General features: G+C 41.8%; 1 protein-coding gene across 1 annotated transcript in view; it reads left to right on the top strand.

Moving 5' to 3' along the window:
* NOL8 (nucleolar protein 8) overlaps positions 1-26,615 on the top strand; it is a 47,082-nt gene that overhangs the window by 10,703 nt on the left and 9,764 nt on the right. Inside the window, exons 6-13 of the mRNA XM_059656277.1 lie at positions 7,458-7,529; positions 9,297-11,153; positions 12,705-12,818; positions 13,304-13,426; positions 13,707-13,797; positions 16,592-16,730; positions 17,391-17,468; positions 25,005-25,270. Coding sequence (XP_059512260.1) covers positions 7,458-7,529; positions 9,297-11,153; positions 12,705-12,818; positions 13,304-13,426; positions 13,707-13,797; positions 16,592-16,730; positions 17,391-17,468; positions 25,005-25,270 — 2,740 coding nt within the window. The remainder of the gene's footprint in view (positions 1-7,457; positions 7,530-9,296; positions 11,154-12,704; positions 12,819-13,303; positions 13,427-13,706; positions 13,798-16,591; positions 16,731-17,390; positions 17,469-25,004; positions 25,271-26,615) is intronic.

Below are 26,615 nucleotides of genomic sequence, written 5' to 3'. Positions count from 1 at the left end.
GGATGTCAGACATCCCTCTTACAGTCCAGGACTGCTGGCTCCTAACTGCTCGCCTGCTTGCCTGCCAGCCTGATCGCCCCCAACTGCCCTCCCCTGCAGGCCTGGTCACCCCGTGCCGGCCATGTTGTGACGGCCATCTTATGACGACATCGTGAGGGCATGACGCCACCTAGGCTTTTATTATATAGTATATTTCATTGTTAGTATATGGGAACAGAGTGGATTTTCATATCCTGCAACTTTACTGTATTAATAACAGTTTTTAATAGTCTTTTGGTGGGGTTTTTAGAGTTAGCTATATATGTAATATTGACAAAGCAATCCAATTGCTCTGGCTTGGATTCTCAGTCGTATGTTGAATAAGAGAGTGGGCACCCTTGTCTTATTCTTTTTTTTGTTTGTTTTTTTAATTGATTTCAGAGAGGAAAAGGAGAGGGAGAGAGAGATAATCACTGGTTACCTGCCTCCTGCACATCCCCCTGCTGGGGATTGAGCCTGCAACCTGGGCATGTGCCCTTGACTGGAATCAAACCTGGGACCCTTCCGTCTGCAGGCCAACACTCTATCCACTGAGCCGAATCGGCTAGGGCTTGTTCTTGATCGTACATGAAAAGCTTTCAGTTTTTCACTCTTCCGTATGATATTAGCTGAGGGTTTTGGCCTTTATTGAGTTACTTTCCTTCTATAGTGTATTACTCATAGATGGGTGTTGTATCTTGTCAAATGCTTTTTTTGCATCTCTTGATATGATCATATGATTTTTTTTATTCTTCATTTTGTTAAGGTGGTGAGTACATTGATCTATTTGTGTATGTTGAACCATCCTTGTGCCCCTGCAATGAATCCCACTTGATTGTGATATCTTTTTATTGTATTGTTGTATTCTGGTATCTTGTTTAGGACTTTTGCATCTGTATTCATCAGAGATATTGGTTGTAGTTTTCTTTTCTTGTGTTATCCATGGTTTTGGTATCAGGGTTATGATGGTCACAGAAAATGTGTTAGAAAGTATTGCCTCTGCCTCAGTTTTTTGGAAGAGTTTGAGAAGGATAGGTATTAAATATTTGAATGTTCGGTAGAATTCACTAATGAAGACATCTGGTCCTGGATTCTTTATTTTTTGGGAGGTTTTCAATTTCCTTTCTATTGATCTCGGTATTTAGATTTTTCCAATCCATCTTGATCAGTCTAGGATGGTTATATATATTTCTAAGAACTTGTTTATTTCTTCTAGGTTATCAAATTTGGTGACATAACTTATAATCCATTGTATTTCTTTGTGTCCATTGTAACTTATCCACTTTCATTTCTGATTTTGTTTGAGTTTTCTCTGTTTTTATTTTAGTGCATCTGGCAAGAGTTTTGTTAACTTTATCTTTTCTAACAACCAGCTCTTGTATTAATTTTTTCAGGTTTTTGGATGTTGTTATTGTTCTCTACTTTATTTAATTCTGCTCCAATTTTATTATTTCCTTTCTTCTGCTGACCTTTTTTTTTCTAGTTCTTTAAGGAGAAATGTTAGGTAATTTATCTGAGACTTCTCTTGTATATTGAAGTGGGCATAATGCTGTAAAGTTGGTTTGTTGAGGCTGGTTTGTGCCCCATCATATGGACTATCCTTGAGAATGTTACATGTGCACTGGAGAAGAGTGTGTAATCGGGTATTTAATGTGACAGGCCTATAAATATCAATCATGTCCAGTTGATCTAATGTGTCATTTAAGGCTGGTATTTCATTACTGATTTTCTATTTGGATGATCTATGCATTGCTGCCAATGGGTATTTATGTTCTCTACTATACTTGTATTTTTGTCAATTTCTCCCTTTATTTCTGTTAATAATTGCCAAATATATATATTTTTAATATATATTTATTGATTTCAGAGAGGAAGGGAGAGGGAGAGAGAGAAACATCAGTAATGAGAATCATAGATCGGTTGCTCCTGCACACACCACACTAGGGATTGAGCCCACATCCCAGGCATGTGCCCTGACCAGAAATCAAACTATGACCTCCTGGTTCATAGGTCAACGCTCAACCATTGAGCTATGCTGGCCTGGCGATTGCTGTGTACATCTTTTTTTAAACATATTTTATTGATTTTTTACAGAGAGGAAGGGAGAGGGATAGAGAGTTAGAAACATCGATGAGAGAGAAACATCGATCAGCTGCCTCCTGCACATCTCCCACTGGGGATGTGCCCGCAACCAAGGTACACGCCCTTGACCGGAATCGAACCTGGGACCCTTGAGTCCGCAGGCTGACGCTCTCTCCACTGAGCCAGACCGGTCAGGGCGCTGTATATATTTTGATGCTCCTAGGTTGGATGCATATATGTTGGTAAGTGTTATGTCTTCTTGATGTATTGCCTCCTTTATCACTGTAAAATGTCCATCATTATCTCTTGTTACCTTTTTTATCTTGAAACCTATTTTTTAACTATGGCTGCATAGCTTTTCTCTGGATGCCCCTTGCTTGGAGATGCCACTTTCACTCCTTCACTATGTTTGTCTACTGAAGACAGCAAATAGTTGGGTTTTGTTTTTTAATCTATCTAGCTCCTCTCTGTCATTTTTTTTGGTGAGTTCAGTCCTGAATACATTTAGGATGATTATTAATATATGAGGATTTCCTATAGCCTAGTTTTTTTGGTAGCTCTGTGTCTTCACTATTGCTTTTTCCTTTGTGTTTCTGTCTGTTATTTTAGTTTGTTGGTATTCTATAATATTTTCCCTTTGGTTGTGTGTGTGTGTGTCAGTTCTAGATTTTTGTTTTATGGGTACCATTAGGTTTATGCAAAAGAAGTCATTTTTAGTTTTTTTTTCTTGTGATTGCACCTTATCTTCGTTCACCTGTACAAGTTCGGTCCTTCCCCCCTCCCACTGTGTGTTCATTTCCAATTGCAGTAGCTATTTGACTTGCTTACTTACTTTATTTTTAATCCTCACACAAGGATATGTTTTGATTGATTTTTCAGCAGGAACACTCTAACAAGCTAGATATCTTATTCTTAATAGTGATGTCTCTTTTTACAATTTTTGAATATTTGATTCTGCTCTCTCCTAGCTTATAGTGTTCCTGCTGAAAAATATGATGGTAATCTAATGGGCTTTATTTCATAGGTTACTGTCTTTACCCTGACAACCTTGAGGATTTTTTCTTTTTCATTAATTTTTGACAGTTTTTTTTAAATATTAATTTGAGAAAGAGAGAGGAAGAAAGGAAGGAAGGAAGGAAGGAAGGAAGGAAGGAAGGAAGGAAGGAAGGAAGGAAGATTGATATGAGAACGAAACATCAATTGGTTGTCTCCCATACATACCCCAACCGCATCAAAGCTGCAACCTGGGTATGTGCCCTGACTTGGAATCGAACCCACCACTTTTCGGGGCATACTGGACAACACGGCACACCGGCCAAGGCAATTTTTGACAGCTTTAATATAATGTGCCTTTCAGAAGAATTTTTTGGGTTGATATAAGTAGGTGTTATAACTAGGTGTAAGCTTCTTAGATCAAGTGTCCAGCTCTTTCCTTATGTGTGAAAACGTCTCATCAACATATTGTTTGAATAAGCTTTCTGTTACCTTCTCCCCTTCTCTCTCTCTCTCTTTTTTTTTTTTAAATTGATTTCAGAGAGGGACAGAGAGAGAGAAATAAAAACATCGATGATGTGAGAGAATCATTGATCAACTTCCTCCTGCATGTCCTGCATTGGGGATCGAGCCTGCAATCTGGGCATGTGCCCTGACCAGGAATCGAACTGTAACCTCCTGGTTCATAGGTCTATGCTCAACCACTGAGCCACACTGGCCAGGCAAACCCATTCTTTTTTTCTTTTTTATTTATTTATTTTTAATATATTTCATTGATTTTTTACAGAGAGGAAGGGAGAGGGATAGAGAGTTAGAAACACCGATGAGAGAGAAACATCAATCAGTTGCCTCCTGCACACCCCCTACTGGGGATGTGTGCACAACCAAGGTACATGCCCTTGACCGGAATCGAACCTGAGACCCTTCAGTCCACAGGCTGACGCTCTATCCACTGAGCCAAACCGGCTAGGGCCAAACCCATTATTCTTATATTGCTCTAGTAGAGTCAGATAGTTTTCATGGAGTCTTTAATCTTTCTACTCTCAGTTCTCTATTCTTCCGCCTGAGACATTTCTAAATTTCTGTCTTCAGTTTTACTAATTCTTTCTACCATCTAGTCTGCTCTCTTTCCTATGTTTGCTAGTTCATTCTTCATCTCTCCTATTGATTTCTTCAAATCCAAAATGTAAGTACTCCTTTTATTCATTGATTCTGTTCCTAAGCTAGTTGCATTGTTTTTTTGAATTTGCTTATATCTGAGTGAATACTTCTAGAGCTGTTTTCTTGAATTTTCTGTCATTTTTATCACTGTCTTCCATGTCTTTAAGTTTATTTTCTGGGTATTTTTTATTTTCTTTCTGAACTCCTTTGTTACATTGGTTATTTATTGTGCTTGATGCATTATTTCTCTCTGTCTGGGCATTTGTGAGAATTAAACCTCTTTTCTGTTAAGTGTTTGACTCTACTGTTTAGCACATCAATTTTCAACTTTTTTCATCCCATGTCACACATAAACTAATTATTAAACTTCTGTGGCACACCAAAATATATACATATTTTGCCAGTCTCACCAAAAAAGTAGGCATAATTAAGATTGATTTACAAAAAATAATAATAATTGTAATTACCTACACTTTTTGCTCCAAAGTGACTTTTTAAAAACTCTGGTGTCTGTACTTTTTTTTTTTTAATATATTTTATTGATTTTTTACAGAGAGGAAGGGAGAGAGATAGAGAGTTAGAAACATAGATGAGAGAGAAACATCGATCAGCTGCCTCCTGCACATCTCCTACTGGGGATATGCCCGCAACCCAGGCACATGCGCCTGACCGGAATCGAACCTGGGACCTTTCAGTCCGCAGGCCGACGCTCTATCCACTGAGCCAAACCGGCTTCGGCGTGTCTGTACTTCTATATATAAGGATTTCTGGTACCAAGAATTAACCAATCAGATGTTACTTTATTATACGATACTAGAGGCCCGTTGCATGAAGATTCGTGCAATAGGCCTTCCTTCCCCTGGCTGCCGGCACTGGTTTTCCTACGGCACCCAGGACCCAGGCCTTTGGTCTGGCCACAGCAGCGAGGCTTGGCTTCTCCACTCTGGCTGCAATGGAGAAGCCAAGCCTCTTCAGTCTTCCGTCCTCTTCAGTCTTCAGTTTTCACTCTGCGTCTGCATATGCAAATTAACCGCCATATTTGTTGGGTTAATTTGCATACTCGTTCTGATTGGCTGGTGGGCGTAGCGGAGTGACACCATTTGCATGTTTCTCTTTTATTAGTGTAGACTAGGTGCCCGGTGCACGAAATTCATGCACTGGGTGTGTGGGGGGGCGGGGAGTGTCCCTCAGCCCAGCCTGCCCCCTCTCACATACTGGGAGCCCTCAGGCATTGACCCCCATCACCCTCCAATCGCAGGATCGGCCCCTTGCCCAGGCCTGACGCCTCTGGCCTAGGCGTCCGGCCCGGGCAGCGGGGACCCGCAGCTGCAGCGGCCCCGTGACTGTGGGCTTCGCTTTAGGCCCAGGCAAGGGACCCCTAGCTCCTGGGACTGCCAGCTTCGACCGTGCCCAGCTCCCATCGCTGGCTCCACCCCTACTTCCTGCTATCACTGGCCAGGGCGGAAAAGGCACCTGATTCTCTGATCATGGCTGGGGGGCAGGGCAAAGGCGGCCCCAGGGCCGCCTTTGCCCTGCCCCCCAGCTCTTATCTCCCCCCTGGGTTTCCGATCACTGTCAGTGGCAGGGGACTTCTTCCTGCTTTCCCTTTCGCCTTCCTGCATTGTGCCTACATATGCAAATTAACCGCCATCTTGTTGGCAGTTAACTGCCAATCTTAGTTGGCAGTTAATTTGCATATAGCCCTGATTAGCCAATGAAAAGGGTAGCTCGTACACCAATTACCATTTTTCTCTTTTATTAGTGTTGATGGCCAACAAAATGCAACTCTATTATATGGTCTAATTATATTATATTTATGGTTTAAGACAAGGCATTTTACACTGGACAGCTGCTGTTGTGTTGGCTGTTGTCATTTTTATATTTGACAGTGTAGGGAAAAAAGGTCAGTGCCCCTGACTAAAATAGTCAGGCATTGCATGTTTTAAGTTCTTACAGCACACCAGTTGAAACTCATTGGCTTAGCATACAGTGGGGCCTTGACTTACGAGTTTAATTCGTTCTGTGACAGAGCTCGTAACTCAAATTACTCGTATGTCAAATCAACAGTGAACGAGTGAGACATGTGATGCTGGGCTCATGTTGTGGTGTTCACTGTGACGTTCGCTGCGCCAACTAGCAGTGGGGTATCTGAAGCTGGCTTGTAACCCGAATTTTAGCTCGCAACTCAAAGCAAAAAATCGGCCGAGAGACATCTGGTATCTCGAAAAACTCTTTAGTCGGGACACTCGTAAGTCAAGGCCCCACTGTATTGATAAGTAGAGGTCTTTCTTTTATTTTCCCGTAGGTGGCGCTGGAGCACAAGGTTTTGTTTTTTGTCTTACCTGCAGTACTGGGGCTTCCTCGATCTTTGGGTTAGTGTCTCCTCAGTCATGGAAATTGTCCCATATCCTCCAAGGAGGTGGGCATCCTTTTAATGACCCATCACCCAGGGCTCAGCCTTAGCGGGTACCAGCCATCCAGGGCCATTGCTGCCTCTGTCCCTTCATTATATCCATGAGAGGTGTCACCCCGACCCTTCGCGGCTGTCCTGTCCATTGTGTTGCAGTGAGCAGCAGACTGCATCTGCCGCTCTTGTTTCTGTCCTTCACCCCTATTCCCTCTTTGCCTACTCACTCTGCTATGCCCACCTTTAGATGTCTCAGTGCGTGCATCCCTGGAAACTATTTGTGTGTTGAACAGGGAATCCTGTTTTGAATTATGGCTGTCCAACTTCTTGTAACTTCAAGGGGAAGACCTCTCATGTTGCCTCTCATGTTGTGTAGCATCCTACATTCCCCAATTGTCCTCCTTTTGCTTTTCTCTCTTCACATACTTTTTTTTTTTTTTTGCGAACTCATTTCATTATCAGAAAACTAAACCCAGCAGTAATCATGGCAGACCGTGACTTTAAATTTTTTTTTTAAGTTATATTTGTGGCCTTAGTTGGGTGGCTCAGTGGGTGGATTGTCATCCCATACATCAAAAGATTACAGGTTTGATTCCTAGTCAGGGCACATACCTGAGACAACTGATCCATGTTTCTCTCTCCCTCTTTCTCGTTCTTTTCCTTTCTCCCTCCCCTTCTCTCTAAAATCAATAAACATATCTTCATGTGAGGATTTTTTAAAAGTTATATTTGTGAAATGTGGTTAATCTTTTTCATTTGTGACATATAATAAATACATGTTTTTTTATTTTTCCAGAATTGGGTTGTAAGTAAATTTGGAAGAGTCTTACCTGTTCTTCATCTAAAGAATCAACATAAACGTAAAATATCCTTTGCAATTGGGTTTCCAGAGTAATTATTATTTAGCACAGTTTTGGCTAATTACCAAAGTTTACTTCCTATCTTTAGAATTTCACTACCTCTGTCAGGAAATCTTTAGATGTTTAACAGTTTTATGTTCCCAACTTCCAGGCAAGGTAAGACCTTACTACCTGCATGAATGGAATAATTAAGATAATAATTAGAGAATATAATGAGGTTTTATATGAGTAAGTGATACAAATGATGATTGTCAAAGAAGCTTTTCACTTATTAATTTATATGCCTTTCTCTCACTTGACATGGATTCAAAGCCTTTGCTGAAAGATCTAAAGTGGGGCAGTGGACATAGGGCCATTGTCAAAGAAGGCTTTAGAGGAAGTGCAGGAGGTTTCACATTCCCGGAAATGTGATGGGAAGGAGGAGTTCAGGAAAGAGGAAAATAGTAGATTGAAATATGTAGATAAACATGAGAATGGTGGGTGGAGAAGTAGTGTGGCGCCCAGAATGCGTAAATTCAGATACTCCTGTTCCTTTGAGGAAATGAGGTCAGCTTGTTAAGACTTTGAATTTCTAGTGTTAAGAACTTCTGGGCAGAGGTGCGCTTGTGTATCTTTACCTGTTCTAATGCGAGTCTTTCGTTCAGAGGGGATGTTGTGCATCCAGTGTGTTTAAAATGTGCTGAGGGAGCTGGGAACTAACAGATTGCCCAGAGGTGACTGATAGGAAACCGCCTCCTCCTGAGCTTAGAGCAGCAGAAAGGCATGTCCTCGTTGCTGGAGCCTTCCCTGCCAGAGCACTAAACCCAGAGAAATGGTGGGTCCTTCTTCCTCTTTCCCTTCTTGCTTCCTACCAATGGTAGCCACTAACAGCAACGAAGATTCTGAAGAGAAGTGTGAAGCTGAGAGACCATGGACGCTTTATGGACGGCCTCACATACTTGATGTGTGTTCAGTAGTTTCTAAAGGAACAAAGAAGCTTTTCAGGGGTGATAACTTAAAGCAACTTATTTATTGCCTGTTCATATGTGTTAGGATATTGGCAAATGCCAAGTGTCATCACAGCATGTTGACATTAACTAGAATCCTTCTTGATGATGTTAGCCACAAAACACATCCTGGTAAAGAGTTACTATCTTTCTAATAAAGACCTACAAAATGCCCTGCAGAGAAAAGAGATGTAAATGGAGGTTATTGAGCTGAGAGGGTCAAAGCTCGGATAGCTAGAATCAGAGAGAGTGCTGAGAAGGCAGGAAAGCCAAAGGAATTTGGGACCCGAGGACATGTGGTGTCCAGCTGTGCCCCTCTGGGTACTCCTCTGTTCTCTGCTTTATAGCATCAGCTCCGTAGATGGGTTTCTCGGATTTACAGAAAACAGTCTTTGGTACTCTGTATCTAGAATCTAATTTGAGTGACTTTGCTGTGGTGTCTACATACAAGTATATATTCTGCTGATTAATATTGATGGTGCTTTTGATAATTCTGGATAGAACTCTCAATTCCAGAGAACCTGAGGTAGCCTAGTGAAATTCTCATTTTGTTGGATAGGAAACTGAGGGTAAGATTAAACAGTATTGTGCAGTGAAGGCGGAGGATGGGGCAGGAGTGGGTGGAAGGGATCAAAGGGTGGGGGAGAAATGAGGGACATCTGTAATATCCTCAACAATAAAAATAAATTTTTAAAAAAGATTAAACATTATTCCTTTTGCTTCACCAGATTGACAGGTTTTCTTAAAACCTAGTGCCTTTGTTTTTGTTCCTTGACTTATGGAAACATAAAGTATGATCCATCAAAATACTGCCACAACTTAAAAAAAATAGGGGAGGATTTTACAAATGCCATTCCTGTATCCAATCTCACTTGGGAATTGGAAGGAGGGAATGATCCTATGAGTAAGAAACGGCAAGGAAAATTTTCTGACTTTTTCAGCCCTCCCAAGAAGATAATAAAAGTGCAGAAGGATCAGAGTTCCACTTTGTCTCTGACTTTGAGACCAAGACCCGGGAGGGTAATAATGGAGAATCCACACTTGTCACAGCAACAGACCACACGAGAAATACCTAATGATCCTGTTACTCTTAAATCACCCCAATTACCTGATTCTGATAGTCAGAAACTTAAAAGTGTGTTTCTTCAGACTTCTGGCTTGGAAAACACTGGGAACAAAAATAGCATCTCTGAGGATGATACCGATTCTGAAGATGAATTAAGACTAATGATCGCAAGAGAGGAAAACTTAGAGAGAACTACATGGTCCTCAATAAATGAATATGATTCCTTTGAAATTGTAAGGGATGATTTCAAATCAGATGTTCACAAACTTTGTTCTTTAACAGGTTTAGGCAACAAAAATGTCTCTTGTTTTGATAGTGAAGATAATGTGGGAAGTGATTGCGACAATGATTCAGGAGATACAGATGACACTGCAATGAAAAAAAATGTTGGTAAGGTTAAAAAGAGTACAGGATTTCCACAAATGGAACAGTCTGTATACGAGAAAAGTTCTTTGAAAAATAGGAAAAAGTGTGAGCTTTCTGATCATTGTACTAAAGTACAAAAAAGCAAAACCAATGTGGAGCTAGCCTTAAGTCGTGGAGTAAAGCAGCTTAGCTTTAAGTCCTTGTCCAACTCCAGCAGCAGTGAAGATGCTGATTCTCTGCCGGCATCCGCCGGGTCTGCGGAAGGGAAGTATAACGCCATGATGAAAAACTGTCTCCACGTGACTCTCTCCTTAGCTGATCTGGGACATTTGGCTGGCAGTGACCTGAGGGCTCCAAAGGAAGATTCTGGGAGTGGTGGCTGGGAAACCACCTCCAAGTGTGACAGAGCCTCGAAGAGCCATGGGACTTCTGGTGGCCTCCACGGAAGTCGACAATGTATTTATCCTGAAGAGATTGTGGCTTCCCTTTTAGAAGGAGAAGAGAATACCCCTGGAAAACAGAAACCAAAGGAAAACAACTTAAAGCTAAAATTCCAGGCATTCAAGGGAGTAGGCTGTCTCTATGGAAAGCAGCCAGTGAAAAAGTCCTTGAAAGAGAATGTTGCCTCTAGCAATATTAATAAAAATGAGCATTCCTTGAAGCTTGAGGATCCCACTAGCATGTCCTTGGAAAGGGGCTTGCCATATTCAAACGGCTCGTCAAGCAAACTGACTCCTTTCCAAGGTGCAAAGAAAGCAGATGACCCAAACTATATCCAACCTCAAAAGAGACAGTTTACTTTTAAGACCCAGAATCACAAAGTGCAGTCCCCTAGCAGTTCAGAAAAGGGAAGTAGAAGTCCTATTTCTAGTTTGTTGCCATTGAAAGATAAGAAGCCTGTAAGGCTTGGTGCAGAAACCTCCCTGAGAGGCTTTGATGAAGACTGTTGCCACGGGACCACAAAGACAGGAGAGGACTCTGAGAAGAGGCCTGATCTAACCAGCCACATGGTTCCTGAGAATTCCCCAGAGGTCTCCAGGATGAACACTCAGGGAAGCAAAACTGACTTCCCATTTTCTCTTAATAGTTCATCCGATGTTTTTGCTAAGGATAAGCATGCTGAAGATAATCAGAAGCGTTTGTCAGCCTTAGAGGCAAGGCAGAAAGCAAAAGAAGTGCAAAAGAAGCTGGTTCATAATGCCCTGGCCAATTTGGTGAGTCTGTGGTTTAACAAGAACTCTAAAATTCCATCCTTTTCTTCCCATGAAGGTAGGCGTGCCCCTTTAGAGGTCAGTATCTTGGCACACACAAGTTTCATTTTCTTTGTCCTTGAGTTGGAAGCCTTTATCACACTTAATATTTAGTATATTCCAACGAAAGTGAGATTAATCTATTTATAAAAACCCCTTTTAATTTGTCTTTATCAATTTTTTTTCATAGTTTCCTGTAGGAATTAGAACTGGTATAGTTAAGTAACATATCCTAATATGTCCGAGTTTACATATAAGTCACCTCCCAAGTGATTTATGTCTTGCCACGATTTACTGTAATGAACCTTTATTCATTCTTCCAACATCTGTTACGTACCTATGGAGTTCTAGGCCTTCACTGTAAGTACGAGATTTATAGAATGAGGTCAAGAAACATGGTTCCTGCCTCAGGCATTGGCTCTTAGTGTGGTGTGCAGAAGGTGACATTTGAGTTCCAGGGTCCAGAGAGAGTATGCCCATGTGCCCTGGCAGCACCGGGGGGCACCAAGTGGGTCAGGGGGATGGGAATAGGGGGTTTCCTCAGCCTAAACTGAGGCTAGTGAGAACAGTATACACCGATTGGGCAGAGGTAAGAGGGTGGGAAGGGAGAGGAAAGGCATTTCATGAAGAGGCAGCAATTTATACAAAAGGGAATGTGTGTGACTGAAATGTTTGAAGTATGAGGTGGCAAGAAATAAGACTAGAGAGGTAAATAGGGACAGTGAAGAGTCTACAGGGCTTGGACTTTATTTTTTCTTTTCTTTTTTTAATTGATTTAAGAGAGGAAGGGAGAGAGAGGTAGAAACATGAATGATGAGAAACATTGATCGGCTGCCTCCTGCACACCCCACACTGGGGATCAATCCTGCAACCCGAGCATGTGCCCTGACCAGGAATCGAACCGTGACTTCCTGGTTCATAGGTCGACACTCAACCACTGAGACAAGCCAGCCGGGCTGGACTTTATTCTTAAAGCTGTGAAAAGACTGAATAACTTTAAGCAAAGGGATGAAGATTGATTGTGTCTATATTGGAACAGGAATTGGCAAACTATAGCTCATAGGCCATGCAGCCCACAGCCTATCTTGGTACAGCCTCCAAGCTAAGAATGGTTTTTACATTTTTAAAGCATTTTTTCAAAAAGAATACACGACAGACCACAGACCCTTTGTGCCCCTTTACAGAAATAGTTTGCCAAGCTCAGTTTGGAGAAAGTTATTCAGGCCATGATCAAGAAATCAAATGAGGCAAATCTGGAACCTGGGACAGCCTTTGGGAAGGTCATGAGCCAGAACCAAGGCAGTAACCATGGGAGTAGATTGAAAAGATACTGAGAAGGCCTAATTGATGGGACTTTGATCAGCTGGATATGCAAAGGAAGAGAAGTCATAAGTGTCCATCTTGGGAAAATAATTGGGTGATGGCATTCACTGGATAAGAAAAGGGTGGGAAGTAGACTTGGCAGGGAATGGAGCTGAGGGTTGTCTTATATAATGCCTTTGATGACCACTCTAGGATGGTCCTCCAGAGGACAAGCCAACACACATCATCTTTGGTTCTGACAGTGAAATTGAAACAGAGGAGACGTCCATTCGGGAGCAGAGCCAGCTGGTAGAGAAACCAGTAAAGGTAAGAGTTCAGGGGGTCTTTGTGGGCACTGCTCTATTTCTGCAGATCCATTTGCAGACCAAGACCTGCACACAACTGCCACGCTCAACGTAAAATCCTCTGGAGCCACAGGGAAAGCCAGGGCTCCCTAGTCACTACACACACAGACTCCAGGGACCGTGGCGATTTTCTCCCACGTGAACATCTCCACAGTACCTGCACAGCGGCATCAATATCAGTGAAATCCCATAGAAATTATTCCCACGTTTATAACAACTGCCACCCTTCCCCGCCCACACCCCCATTCGGGCTGCATTGGGAGCCTCTGCTTGGCCTGAAAGGCCACGTAGATATCACTGAGTCACCTAACCATCCTAACCATCACCACCCTTTCCTGGGAGAGCCATCTGGGTTGTGGGTTCTTAAATGTGAGGGGAGGTTGCATAATGAAGGAAACACTGCCTGCCTTCCCTTTGAATACACGTTTCTGCCTTCACCTGTCACAGGAGGTCCTGAGCCGAGCATCCGGAACGCTGTTTGGCAGCAGTAGTGAGGAGGAGTCGGACCCTGAAGAGGACAGGAATAGGTTCAGAATCAAGCCTCAGTTCGAGGGTAGAGCTGGACAGAAGGTTAGTAAAGAATGAAAATGCTAAAACTTGCAATATGTTCTTACTTTTTTGACATAGTCCTTAAATCTAGGCAAATGGAGGAAGACTTTGACCCACACTCCAGTTTTTATCTTTGTTTTGGGAGTAAATCCCCCACAACCATTCTGACTGGACCATGGATAGGTGAAGTTATGCAAACATACATTGTCATTTCAGGGTTGGGGAGGGCACCTGGAACATCTATTTTAGAAGCGGTTTCTTGGGACTGTGGCTATAATTGTGTATGTGTTTGTCTTGGTAGCTCATGAATTTGCAGTCTCACTTTGGCACTGATGACAGATTCCGCATGGACTCCCGATTTCTAGAAAGTGACAGTGAAGAGGAACGGGAAGGTAAAAGCCTCGTTGTCTGAACAGTGCTGATGTCAGAGTTGGGACCCCCTAAGAAGTCATCTGGTCCAGCTTTTGCTTAACACTGGAGAAGCTCTACATCCCAAAACAGTGACTTATGAAGCTTATAGTCTAGTGCACAGCTTGTTTAGTAGTCCTTGAGTTCATTTGCACATATTAGTTTATTTAGAAAAGTTAAATTACTTGAAGCTGCCAGAAAAGAGAGGAATAGATGGCATCCACCAGAGGCACGGTCTTTCTCTGTGCCATCTCTCGCACAAGGGAAGAGGTGAGGTCCCTGTCTGGCAGTAGAATTGGAGGTCCAGGTGAGGTCATGAAAGACAGTTAAGTCACACTTGACTCTGAAAGAGAGTATTCTTCCCTGGTGTGTTTGCTGGGTGCAGGTATTTTAAAAGGAATGTGCTATTGAATGCCATTCTACTTGGATGTGTCTTTATTGGGGATGTGTCTACTTGGATGTATCTAGCAGTAATGATGCTATCAGAAGCACCCAAATTCTACTCTTTTACTTCCTTTAGCGTCTTCCATAGCAGTGGTTCTAAACTTTCTCTAGAAGACCTACTTCTGTCCTCGAGTAAACTCCCTGCTCCCTCTGTAGTCACAGAACTTCTTTCTTTAACCTTCCCTTTTTCCTTCCTTCTTGAGTTAACCTAAACTGCATCTGAATTCCTCATTCATACATCCCGCAACCCCCTTTCTCACAGACTTCTTCATCTTCCCTTTCTTGTAGCTCCATTTCTCTTTCTACAGAAAAAGCTCTCATAGGTCCAAGATGCCATTCCTTTAACCCTGCCAATTTTCAGGTTGCCACTCCCAAGATTTTAGTTCTAAACTTGAAAAAAATAAATTACATAGGACCAGTTGACTATTGAAAAAACAGTCTGACTTGAGTACTTCAGTTCTTTGAGGTGATTGTTAGGTGTTGTACATTTCCAGGAACCAGAGTTCAAAGATTAAATTCTCCAGGGTCCACACGACTTAGCTTCAGAGCTTCTCATTCAAAATCCCATGTTGAACACAGGAATGGACAGGACCTTGGGAGTAGCCTACATTTAGAAGCTGCACAGAGAAGTTGCTTCCTTACCTTCTGCCACTTCAGTCTGTCTCTTTACAGCTCTTCTGTTAAGTGCTCCCTCAAAAGCTGTGAATTACCAGTTCACCAAATGGAGTGGCATTTTCTCCAGCTTCAGCCTCTTCAGCTGACCTGCAGCATTTGTCACTGGCGAAATGTTCTCTTTGCTTTGCTCTCCATTATACACAACTTCCTGGTGTTTTTCTTCTTCCATTGGTAACTAATGTTCCTTTCGCCTCCAGGTGTAGGCTCTTCCCAGGTTTCTGTAAGTTCTTGTTGCTCTAGCCTTCTCTTATATGGGTAACTTCCATCTTTGATTCTGATTGCTCTACAGAGTCCCATGCCTTCTTTTCTCGGTGCCTGGTGGATCGTTCTCACAGACATTCCTGGGCCCATGTGAAAATTAAAGTCCCAACTTCAGTTTCTCTCTCAGCTCCTCCAGACCCTGCTGTCACTGTTGATGGCACTCCATTCCTAAGGCATGCGGACACATGTCCTTGTGTTTTCCTCCCTACTTTTGAGGCTCATTTTCAGTGAATTGCAAATACTGTCCTGCAAGTAGGCAGCACGGCCAGCCTACAAACACCCTTTCGTGTTCTACTGTCTAGTGGTCATTATTAGGTTAAAATTGAAATTGCCATTTTCAAAGTCAAAAGCTGTCGAATTAGTAGTTTCATATGGTTCAATCTAATGCAGCATAAGACTTTGTACTTTTAAAAATATGTGTTCATTTTGTCTTCCCCTACCTGCCACATGCTCCTCCCATCACTGTGTCTGTCCTTACACGTTGCCTGGCTTATAAAGCATTTCTTGATTTATTTGAAGATGATCTATACCTCCGTGGAACCCTTAGAAAGTTTTGGGACATCTCTCTTGGTAATTTTTTCAAATCAGTGTTTTGTTTTAGTTTCTGTTTTGGTTTATATCCTGAAAAAGTTGAAAGGGTCTTTAACCCTTTTCGGTCCAATGTGGAGGCTGACTCGACAGGCCAGGTGCTGGGAGCAGGTCCAGCATCGAGGCTGAGGTCGACACTGCAAACCGGTTCAACATTCAATCCTGTCAATTAATTTGGACCAGACTGTTTGATTTCCAAAAATAAAATTGGACCGCAAAGGGTTAAGGCTTATATCTGTAATCCAAAGTAGCTGCTTAACTTTCCTCCCTGATAAGTGTCTTTTTCTGTAACTGAGGGTAGCAGCTATCTCCTTCCATGATGCCCTGTGCATATGGACCTTGGGCTCTCCTCCTGCAATATTGATGACTGTATCAAAAGCTGGCACAGCTGTCTACTGAAATATATTCGTCAATAGAATCACCATCTTTCACTTTTAGGTGTAATTTAGGTTAAAGTTTAAAATGTTAATAACTCAGTCTGGAATAACTTTAGTTTTGTAATTGGTATCTTTCTATACAGTTGTCAGTCTTTACCTTAAAAACTGTTACATGTGCCAATGAAAACCATTAAATACAGATTCAGTTTTTATAATTACAAATAAAAGTGAGAATTTTTGTTAGCTGGCCATGCAACTCCTGAGTACACTGTGGCGTTGAGGGTCTTGGGGATAGGGAGATTATTAGCAAAATGAGTTTTCACTTTTTTTTCTGCCTATCTTAATGTGTTTAGGTGATTGATAAGTATTTGATGAGTGAGACTCCTCAAGTTACATTTGCCAAGAGATCACTAATTATCCGTTTCCCTTTAAGACGTAAACGAAAAGAAAACTACTGAGAAAGAAGAGCTCGCTGCAGAAAAGTTGAAAGCCTTAAATATTGTGCAGAGTATTTTGCAAACCAACTTAAGCAATTCTGCAAGCAAAGGATCAGTACCTGCTAAGAAATTTAAGTACGGTTTATGTCCTATCCCATTCCACCTTTTTTTTCTTTGCTACAAATGCCTTCCTGAACTCAGTTTAAAACGAGGCCATTTTAAACTTGCTGAGGTGGCCTGTGGCAGGATGTATCAGACCTTTAAAAATATACCTGCCTTTGACCCAGTGATTCAATTTTAAGGAATTAATCTAAAATAATTTCTATGCCTATGCTCTTAGATATCATAGTAGCATTGCTTCCATTAAGTGTTATCAATACAATTCTTTCTCATGGATAATTTTAAACATGTAATTTAGAGAAACTAGTGTAATGAAATCCGTGTATACCAGCCTCTGTATTACCAACATATGCCAGCTTTCTTTTCTCTGCCTTTACTCACTTTCCCTTGCTTTACCCACTGAAATATTTTATGCAGACCCTAATAGTGTGTCTTTTTATCTCTATATATTTTAGTATGTTTAAAATAATGTTTAATATTAACAGAAAGATCCAGAGAAACTTAAAAGTAATAATTTAAAATATTATTTCTAATGAGATTTTTCTTTGATATCATATAGCATTGTCTTGCTCAAAAAGTGGAATGGCTCTGGTGTTGAATTATAATTTGCTATTAACTTTTTGCATTTGTTTTCTGATTTATCTCTTCCAACTTATCACTCCTTTTTTTACATAGGGACATCATACACTATGATCCAACAAGGCATGACCATGCCAATTATGAAAAAAAGAGAGATGATAAACCAAAAGAAAGGTAAGTCAAGCTCCTTCTTTTAGTAGCAGTTCTATGTGAATTAATCTCACTGCAAACAAAGAGAAAAGTCAATAGTAATGAATATCGCATCCATTGGTCTCCACTGTGTTTACTTTACGACCAGGGGAGAAAAAGGACTGGAGTTATGAGTGTGGTGGAGAGAGCCTTACCTTGGGCACAGGAATGTCATGCATGTGAAGGATAATGTGTGCTCCTGCTCTAGCATGGTGCCTCCTATGCACATCAGTTTCTTGTAGCTGCTGTAACAGATTACCACAAACTTGGTAGCTTAAAACCACAAAAAGTATTTGCTGGGGTCCAACCCCAGCAGGGCCAGGGGTTCCCAAAGGTGTAGACGGAGTCGGCGAAGAAGGAATGACACAGAGACAACGTTCAGTTGATCAGCAGCCTAGCCAGGATCTCTAGCCAGGATCTCCAGCGAAGTTCTGGTCTGGATCTCCAGCGAAGTTCTGGTTAGGATCTCCAGCCAGGTTCTGTGTCCATGTTCTCTTGCTAGGTTCTCCAGCGAGGTTCTGTAGCCATGTTCCCTCGCTAGGTTCTCCAGCCAGGTTCTGTCACCAGGTTCTAGTCAGGTTCTCTTGCCATGTTCTATCCAGGTTCTGTAGCCAGGTTCTATCTCTAGGTTCTTCAGCCAGGTTCTCTCGCTAGGTTCTGTCTCTAGGTTTTGTGGCCAGTTTCTGTCCAGGATCTTTTGCCATGTTCTCTCGCTAGGTTCTGTCTCTAGGTTCTGTTGCCAGTTTCTGTCCAGGATCTTTTGCCATGTTCTCTCCAGTGAAGTTCTTCTGTCTCTAGGTTCTGTGTAGGTTCTGTCTTCTAAGTTCTGTCTTGTTACATCTGTATTTATACCAGTTGATTCCAATCCTATCAATCTCTATTCCAAAGGTTAGGGTGTTTCTTCATTCCAGGGAGTAAAGATTATGTAGCTTAAGCATGATTGTTCGTAGTTAAAGTGATTAATTACCCCCCTGGCACTTAGTTAAGAGGTTTTATTCCCTCCCTAACTTCAGGGGAAAATCCATACCTGGGGAAACAACCTTTCTCAGAGACCTTGGTTAAAACACATAGTGCCAAGAAGCTGAGCAAACATATTAAGAACAGTATGCCATATATGCCAGGTCCCTTGAAACAAGAAGCATGGACCGGCTCCCGGCAAGTATTTTCTCACAGTTTTGAAGGCTAGGATTCTGTGTTGATAGAGTGGCTTTGTGTGCTAGGTGTCCTATAGGGCCCAGTGGCTCAGCCTCCCCAATTACCTGAGGTGGACAATCTTGGTGCACCCCTTTGTGGGCTTCTTGTAGTTAAGCCTTGATTGTTGTAGGTATCACTGGGAGGAATTGACCTCCAGGCCAATTGGCTGTGAGAATCAGCTGTGTCTACAATGGGAGAAATTCGTGCTGGAGACACCCTTCTGGGGCAAGACTTGCTTCAGTGGGGCTTTGGTGCTCACTGAGTCTGCCCCCTGAGTGTGTCCCTTATGGATCTGAGGAGTTGTAATCTGGATAGTCCCACTCTGACCACTGGGTACACTGGCTCTCGGATCTCTAAGGTGGTGCTAATTTAGCCTCTGCCTGAGGCTACCCAGCAGGAGCTGTGGAGAGATCTGCAGATTCCACTTCTTTGTTTGGGATTTGGAGGTGCCCAGATGAGGCCCAGCTGTGAATCAATGCAAGCTGCTGTGGGGTCTTGGGCCTTCTTTTGGAAGTTCTGGGTCTCTGACCCAGCTGCAGTTTGTTAGGTAATTTTAGATTGCAAAGGGCCAGGCCATTCATATGCAAAAGCCTTTGTGCACAGCTCGGGTGGGGCGGGGTCTCAGGGAATCAACAGGGCAGAGAAAACAGCTATAACTGATCCTCAGTCCTGCCCTTAGAGGCCCCCGGTCTCAGTGTCCCGCGGTAATCACTGTAAGCGCCTCTGAGAGAAAGCTGCCCTTGAGTTCCGCCCGATGCCAGACAGTTCAGTTTCTCCCTGTATGAGTCTGGGTCCCCAGAGATTGGCCCGGAACTGGAGTTCAGAGCAGTCGGGAGCTTGAGACTCCCACCCCATTGAAATAGACAACTGTATCCTCAGTTGCCAGCCCTTTCCACATGCGCCTCCGTACCTCTGAGTCTCGGTGTGCTTTTCTCTTTCTTTCTAGTTGTAGAATTTCCACTCAGCCAGCCTTCCTGTGGTTCTGGATGATGTCCGTTTTGTCTTTTAGTTGTATTTTAATTTTTTAAATGCAAACTTTTTCTTTTTTTTTTCTTTTTTTTAATATATTTTATTGATTTTTTACAGAGAGGAAGGGAGAGGGATAGAGAGTTAGAAACATCGATGAGAGAGAAACATCGATCAGCTGCCTCCTGCACACTCCCTACTGGGGATGTGCCCGCAACCAAGGTACATGCCCTTGACTGGAATCAAACCTGGGACCCTTGAGTCCGCAGGCTGACGCTCTATCCACTGAGCCAAACCGGTCAGGGCTTAGTTGTATTTTTGAAGTGGTTGTGCAAGGCAGCAATTTCCGGTGTTTACCTGTGCCGCCATCTTGGTTTCCCAAGGCTAGGATTCTGAAATCACAGTTAATGGCAAGGCTGCATTCCTTCTGAAGATTCAGTGTGAAATCATTTCACATCTTTCTCAGCCTTGGGTGCCTGCCAGCAGTCCATGGTATTCTTTGGCTTGTGGCTACATTGCTTCGTCCTTTGCCTCCACCCTCACATGGCCTCCTCCTCTTTTCTGTTTGTATATCGTCTTTGTGCCTTATTATATGGATGATTGCGTTTAGGGCTGACCTGGATAATCCTGGATAGTCTCTTTGTTGCCTGGTCCTTAACCACCAAGTCCTTTTTCCAACGAAGGTAATACTCACAGGTTCCAGGGTTTAGGGCCTGAACATGTCTTCTGGGGAACAACCATTCAGTCCACTACTCTAGTGTGGTAGGAGCTTCTCTTTCCTATAAATATGCTGTCAGTTTGTTAAATGTGCCAAATACATGAGGCAAACAGTAACTCCCCCTGCCTTACCACTAAAAACATGTGGTATCCTGAACTAAATCCCGGAACAAAAATGACATTTGTAGAGAAACTAGTGAAATGAAAATAAAGTTTGAGTTCCGTTTATAGTAATGCAAAAACATTAACCTTTTAATTTTGGTAATTGTACTATAGTTATATAAGGTGATACTATGAGAAGAAACTAGGTGAACACCACTTTTCAACTTTTTTTGTAAATCTAAAATTATTCTAAAATTAAAGGTTACTTTTAAAAAGAATCACATATCAAACCAAAGTAGAACCAATATAAATATTCCCTGCAATATAAAAATTTTGTATGTTATTTAAGGTTATCACAATGGTACATAAGTAGGGGATATTTTGTATAATATATTAGTTTTTATTTACGTATAGGCTTATTATCTATTGATGCATAACAATTTGGCCAAAACTTAGCACCTTTACACTAAAAACATTTATTATCTCAAAGTTTTCCTATGTCCAGAATTTGGGAGAAGCTTTAAGTGGTTCTGGCCAGGGTTTCTTAAGAGGTTGCAGTCAAGCCCTGGCTGGTGTCACTCAGTTGTTTTAGCGTCATCCCATACACCAAAGGTTGCTGGTTCGGGTGCCAGTTCGGTTCCTGGTCAGGGCACATGCCCAGGTTGCAGGCTTAATCTCTGGTCAGGTTACGTGTGCGAGGCAGCCAATCGACTTTTATTCTCACATCCATATTTCTCTTCTCCCTTCCTCTTGCTCTAAAATTAATAAAAACATATTTTTAAAAGGAGGTTACAGTCAAAACATTGCCTGAGGCTTCGGTCTCTGAAGGTTTAACTGAGCCTGTAGGGTCTGCTTCCCAGATGGCTCATTCACATGTCTGTTAGCTAATTCCTTACTTTGTTGGCCTCTAATAGACAGCTTAAGTGCCCTTGTAACTTGTCAGCTGGCTTCCCCAGACCACGTGACTGAAAACAGAGGAGGAAGCCATAGTGTATTTTATGACCTAATCTTAGAAGTCACACACTGATACATCAGTCTTATTTAATCTTCTTTCTTTTTTTTTTAAATATATATACTGATTTCACAGAGGGAGGGAGAGGGAGGAAGAGATAGAAACATTGATGATGAGAGAGAATCATTGATCAGCTGCCTCCTGCAAGCCCTACACTTGGGATCGAGCCCACAAACTGGGCATGTGCCTTTTAATGGAATCAAACCTGGGATCCTTCAGTCCACAGGCTGATGCTCTATCCACTGAGCCAAACCGGCTAGGGCTTATTTAATTTTCTTGAACCAAGTCACTGTCAACCAATACTTTCATGGGGAGTTTAAGTGCCATCTCTTGAAGAGAAAAGTATTGAGGTATTTGTGGACATATTTAAAACCAGGACAATTCACCCTCTGGCCACAAATTGTTTACATTCCTACCACATGCAGAATATTTTCTCCTCCTCTCTAGAGTCCCCCAGAAGTCTCAGCTCTTTACATTATTAATTTAAAATCCAGGATGTTGTCCCCCAAATAAGATCTAAGTGCAGATCGGGTTACCTGTTTTAGTACAGCACCTTGAGTGAGGCCTTTTGATTAGAAGACCTGGGAACATGTCATGGTGGAATGAGCATAGATTAACCAATCTAATGTAAGCACTACTATAAGAAAACAGCAGGCAGAAGGAGTCACTGGTCCATAGGAGCTCTGAAATTTAGGCAGCCAAATGTCGCGAGATCTTTTATTAGAATAATTCTCCATAGTTCTTGACTCTGCCTTTTGCGTCATCCTTTTCTATATATTGATTTGAGAGAGAGACATCAATTTATTGTTCCACTTATTTATGCTTTCATTGGTTGATTTTTGTATGTGCCCTGACAGGACATTGAACCCACAACCTTGGCATATCCGGACAACATCCTAACCAACAGAACTACGTGGCCAGAGCTGAGTAATTATCTCAGCCTGCTTGTAGAAATATGGGAGTCTGAAAGCCTCTTTGTTGTTGACTGTCTTTGTACTTAGCTATTCTAGCTAGAGGTGTTTCTTTTAGTATCATCCTCTTAAAATATTCGTGAGTCTCCTGTGAATATTCTTGGGGTTCATTCCATTAGACAAAAGCCACATTAGAAATCATTTTGAGGTCAGCTTTTTTTTTGGTACTGTAGTCTTCTGCTAAGAGACATCATCTTTAAACTCCTTTTAAGGCTTATTATTGGAACAGTTGAAGTTTCTGAGCTCTGTGTAGTGTCTTTTTTTTTTTTTAAATATATTTTATTGATATTTTACAGAGAGGAAGGGAGAGAGATAGAGAGTCAGAAACATCGATGAGAGAGAAACATCGATCAGCTGCCTCCTGCACTTCTCCTACTGGAGATGTGCCCGCAACCCAGGTACATGCCCTTGACCGGAATCGAACCTGGGACCTTTCAGTCCGCAAGCCGACGCTCCATCCACTGAGCCAAACCGGTTTCGGCTGTGTAGTGTCTTAATCAGACAATTTGTCTTATACATAGAATGGAGTGTACATACTTTTCTGCTAAGGGTCAGATGGTCTGCTGCAGTCACTCTGCCTTTGTAGCAAAACTATGAGAAAGACACACCTGTTACATATTATGTATGAATGTCACGAAATCATCTTTTAGTTCTTTTTCCAACCATTTTAAACTATAAAAAATATTCTTAACTTGTGGTACTTATATAGACAGCAACCTGGATTTAGCCCGTGTGCCATAGTTTGCCCACACCTGCTTAGATTATCTTTTTCTGAGAGTCTTAGATTTGATCTTTGCTTAGAAGCCATTTATTAAATTTCATGTCATTTGTCTTCTTGAGATTAGGAGTCTTTAAAACCATGAGATCCTGGTTCCTGACAAAATTTTTTTCTCTAGTTTCACTGTCCCTGCTCAGATTTTATGGTAAACAGCAAGCAGAAACCAGCAAATGACTTCATCACCTTCCTGGACATCTCCTTAGCTAGATCACCTGCTCATTAGATACATTTCTACTTCCCATGTTAATAAAGGTGACAGTGTTACTGACCTTTCTGCCCCTGCATAGGAGGATCCCCTTTCCTGCATTTCCAATAGCACTCATTTTTCAGCACAACCTTCCTACAGCCTCTTCAGTGGCCATATAATTCCTAGTAACAGTCTTCTTAAGGGTCTGCAGGCTTTTGCTAACACCCTCACTGACCTACCAATTTCTGCCCATTGCTCGGGCTCTGAAGCCACTTCTACGTCTCTTTTAGGTCCCCAAATCTGTATCAGTTGTGTATTGCCATGTTAAAAATTGCCTCAAAACTCAACAGCTTGAAACCGCAAGCAATATGTTAGGTTCTAATTTCTCTGGGTCAGGAATTTGAGAGTGCTTCACTAGGTAGTTCTGGCTCAGGGTTCTCCAGAGGTTGGAGTCAAGATGCCAGCTAGGACTATAGTATCTGAAGGCTTGAGATCTGCTTGCAAGATGGATCAGGCACATGGCTGTTGGCAGGAAGCCTCACTTCCTTGCCTCATTGGCCTCTCCACTTACCTATTTGAATTCCCTCACAGCATGGTAGCTGTTCCCCAAATGCAGTGACCAGAAAAGGGAAAGAGCAAGGAGGAAATCAAAGGGCCTTCTATGACCTTAGTATCAGTAGTCACACACTACCACATCTGCCTTATTCCATTAGGTAAAGAGGTAGAGTCCAGCCCACACTCAAGGAATGGGGGAATTCATCCCACCTCTTAGAGAAAAGTATCAAGGGATCTTTGGAACACTTGAAAACCACTCCATCCTAGCTCAAGGGTAATCACTTAGGACTGTCTTAAGGAGGCCATTTTTTATAGCGTTTGTTATCATTGGAGGCATAGCTGTCTTAAATTGTAGCTAGATTGGAAGCATTAAAAATTTCTTACTATGAGATAATCTCCACCAATAATAAGATGATCATTTAAGACATCTTGTTCACTTACTATTTTAGTAATATAATTAAATGTTTGGCCCGATATTACTCCTGATATATAGAGTCAGCTCTACTAGGAAGGATTTTAATCTTTTATTAGCTAAAAAGTTGATATTGGAAACTGCCGTGTAACTTTTTATCTAAGATCAAAGAGAAAAGCATATTCCTAAGTATAGAGCAGGTCTATGGTAATATACAAATTTCATCCCGAAACAAACTAGACTTAGCATGTTTATGATTCATTTCTAAAACAGAATTATGCCTAAATTCTTTTACACCAGTTTTGTAAAAGTTACAGAACTTTAGAACTGGAAACGCCTTAGAAGTCCCCTGGTTTAACATGTTCATTTTACAGATGAGATAACGGAGGCACAGGAAGTGAGTTTTCTTGCTCAAAGCTGATATCTTAGGTGTACTTTCTGAATCGTAGTTCACAGGTTAAGTGATAGAGTATGATTGTGCTGTTGTAAGTAAAGTTTTATATATGTGGATCCTACTGGTTTTTGAAAGGATGGAATTAAAGTTGTCCATGTTTTACTTTCTTGATTCCTGGAGACTGTTCAAAAACTGACTGTTTCGTTGTGGTGCACATGTCTGTGTCAATGCAGTAAGGCAATGCGGAAGAAGAAAAGAGAGGAGGCTGAGAAGCTACCTGTGGTGTCTAAAGAAATGTATTATGACATCACTATGGATTTAAAAGAAATATTCCAAACTAAAAAGGATAGCCATGGAAAGAAAGACGCACCCGGTGTGGACTGTGATGAAGAGAAAGCAAAGGAAACGCATGTCCCTGCAGCTCCCGCGATGGGGGCCGAGCAGCCCAGCGGGTTCACGTTCTCCTTTTTTGATTCAGACACAAAAGATGTAAAAGAAGGTAGTTTTCTTTTTTTCCTCTTTCATTCTGGGCAGTTTAAACTTAACTGAGTGTACATTAAGAGTAATGATTTAACATTAGCTGAAGAAACTACTTTTTCTCACACCTAAACAATATGAGGTTCTATATCACATGGCCATAAATGCAGTGTTCCTGGAGCTGTTTAACACAGTAGAACATCGTTTCAGCTTTAAGGGAGCAAACTTCTACATATGAAGGGAAGCTAAAGAATAATGTGCAGCATACCTTCTGTTGAAGAGGTATACTAAGTCATATATTTAAATAATTTCATATCTTGACCTGGCCGGTTTGGCTCAATGGATGGAGCATCGGCCTGCATACTGAAGGGTCCCAGGTTCACTTCCGGTCAAGGGCAACTGCCCAGATTGTAGGTTCGATCCCCAGTGTGGGGCATGCAGAAGGCAGTGGATCAGTGATTCTGTCTCATCATCAATGTTTTTATCTCTCTCTCCCTCTCCCTCCCTGAAATCAATAAAAAAAATTTTTTATAAATAAATAGTTTCATATCTTAAATGCATTTGGAGAAGCCATGACTTATTTACAGAAGCCAGTACCATATGGTAGGAGAAAGGAAGAAATAGGTAACCTTGGCTTTATGTGAATGTGCTATTTCATGGATATCCCAGTTGTTTCAAACTTTATCCTTGAAGATTTGCCAGAATCTAGAGAAAAATACCAGTACCAGTACTGTTACTCCATTTCAGGGGGTTACTGTTGAAGGCCAACATGGTACAAAAGTTAAAAACCCTATTCCTTTGCCCTAACCAGTTTGGCTTAGTGTTTAGCAGGGGTGGGCAAACTTTTTGACTCGAGGGCCACAATGGGTTCTTCAACTGGACTGGAGGGCCTGAACAAAAGCATGGATGGAGTGTTTGTGTGAACTAATATAAATTCAAAGTAAACATCATTACATAAAAGGGTACGGTCTTTTTTTTTTTTTTTTTTTTAAGTTTTATTCATTTCAAACGGGCTGGGCCGTAGTTTGCCCACGGCTGGTTTAGTGTGTCCGGCTTGGAACTAAAGGGTCCCAGGTTCAACTCCAGTTAAGAGCACATGCCTGTGTTGCAGGGTCAATCCCCAGTAGGAAGTGTGCAGGAGGCAGCCAATCAATGATTCTGTCTCATCATTGATTTTTCAGCCTCTCCCTTCCTCTTCCTCCCTAGCTGAAATGTATAAAAAATATATGTTTTAAAAAAACCCTGTTCCTTCGGGCTGCTCTTTACCTAGTGTTCAGATTGGAAGTGCAGCTTTTTTGGAACTTCATTGTGAAAAGTAGGATAGAGGAGAATCCGTCCACACCTAACTACAGTGGATTCTATTTTAA

This window comes from Myotis daubentonii, chromosome 11 (assembly GCF_963259705.1).
Source record: "Myotis daubentonii chromosome 11, mMyoDau2.1, whole genome shotgun sequence".
Classification (NCBI taxonomy): Eukaryota; Metazoa; Chordata; class Mammalia; order Chiroptera; family Vespertilionidae; genus Myotis; species Myotis daubentonii.
This window is presented reverse-complemented; position numbering and strand designations above follow the sequence as displayed.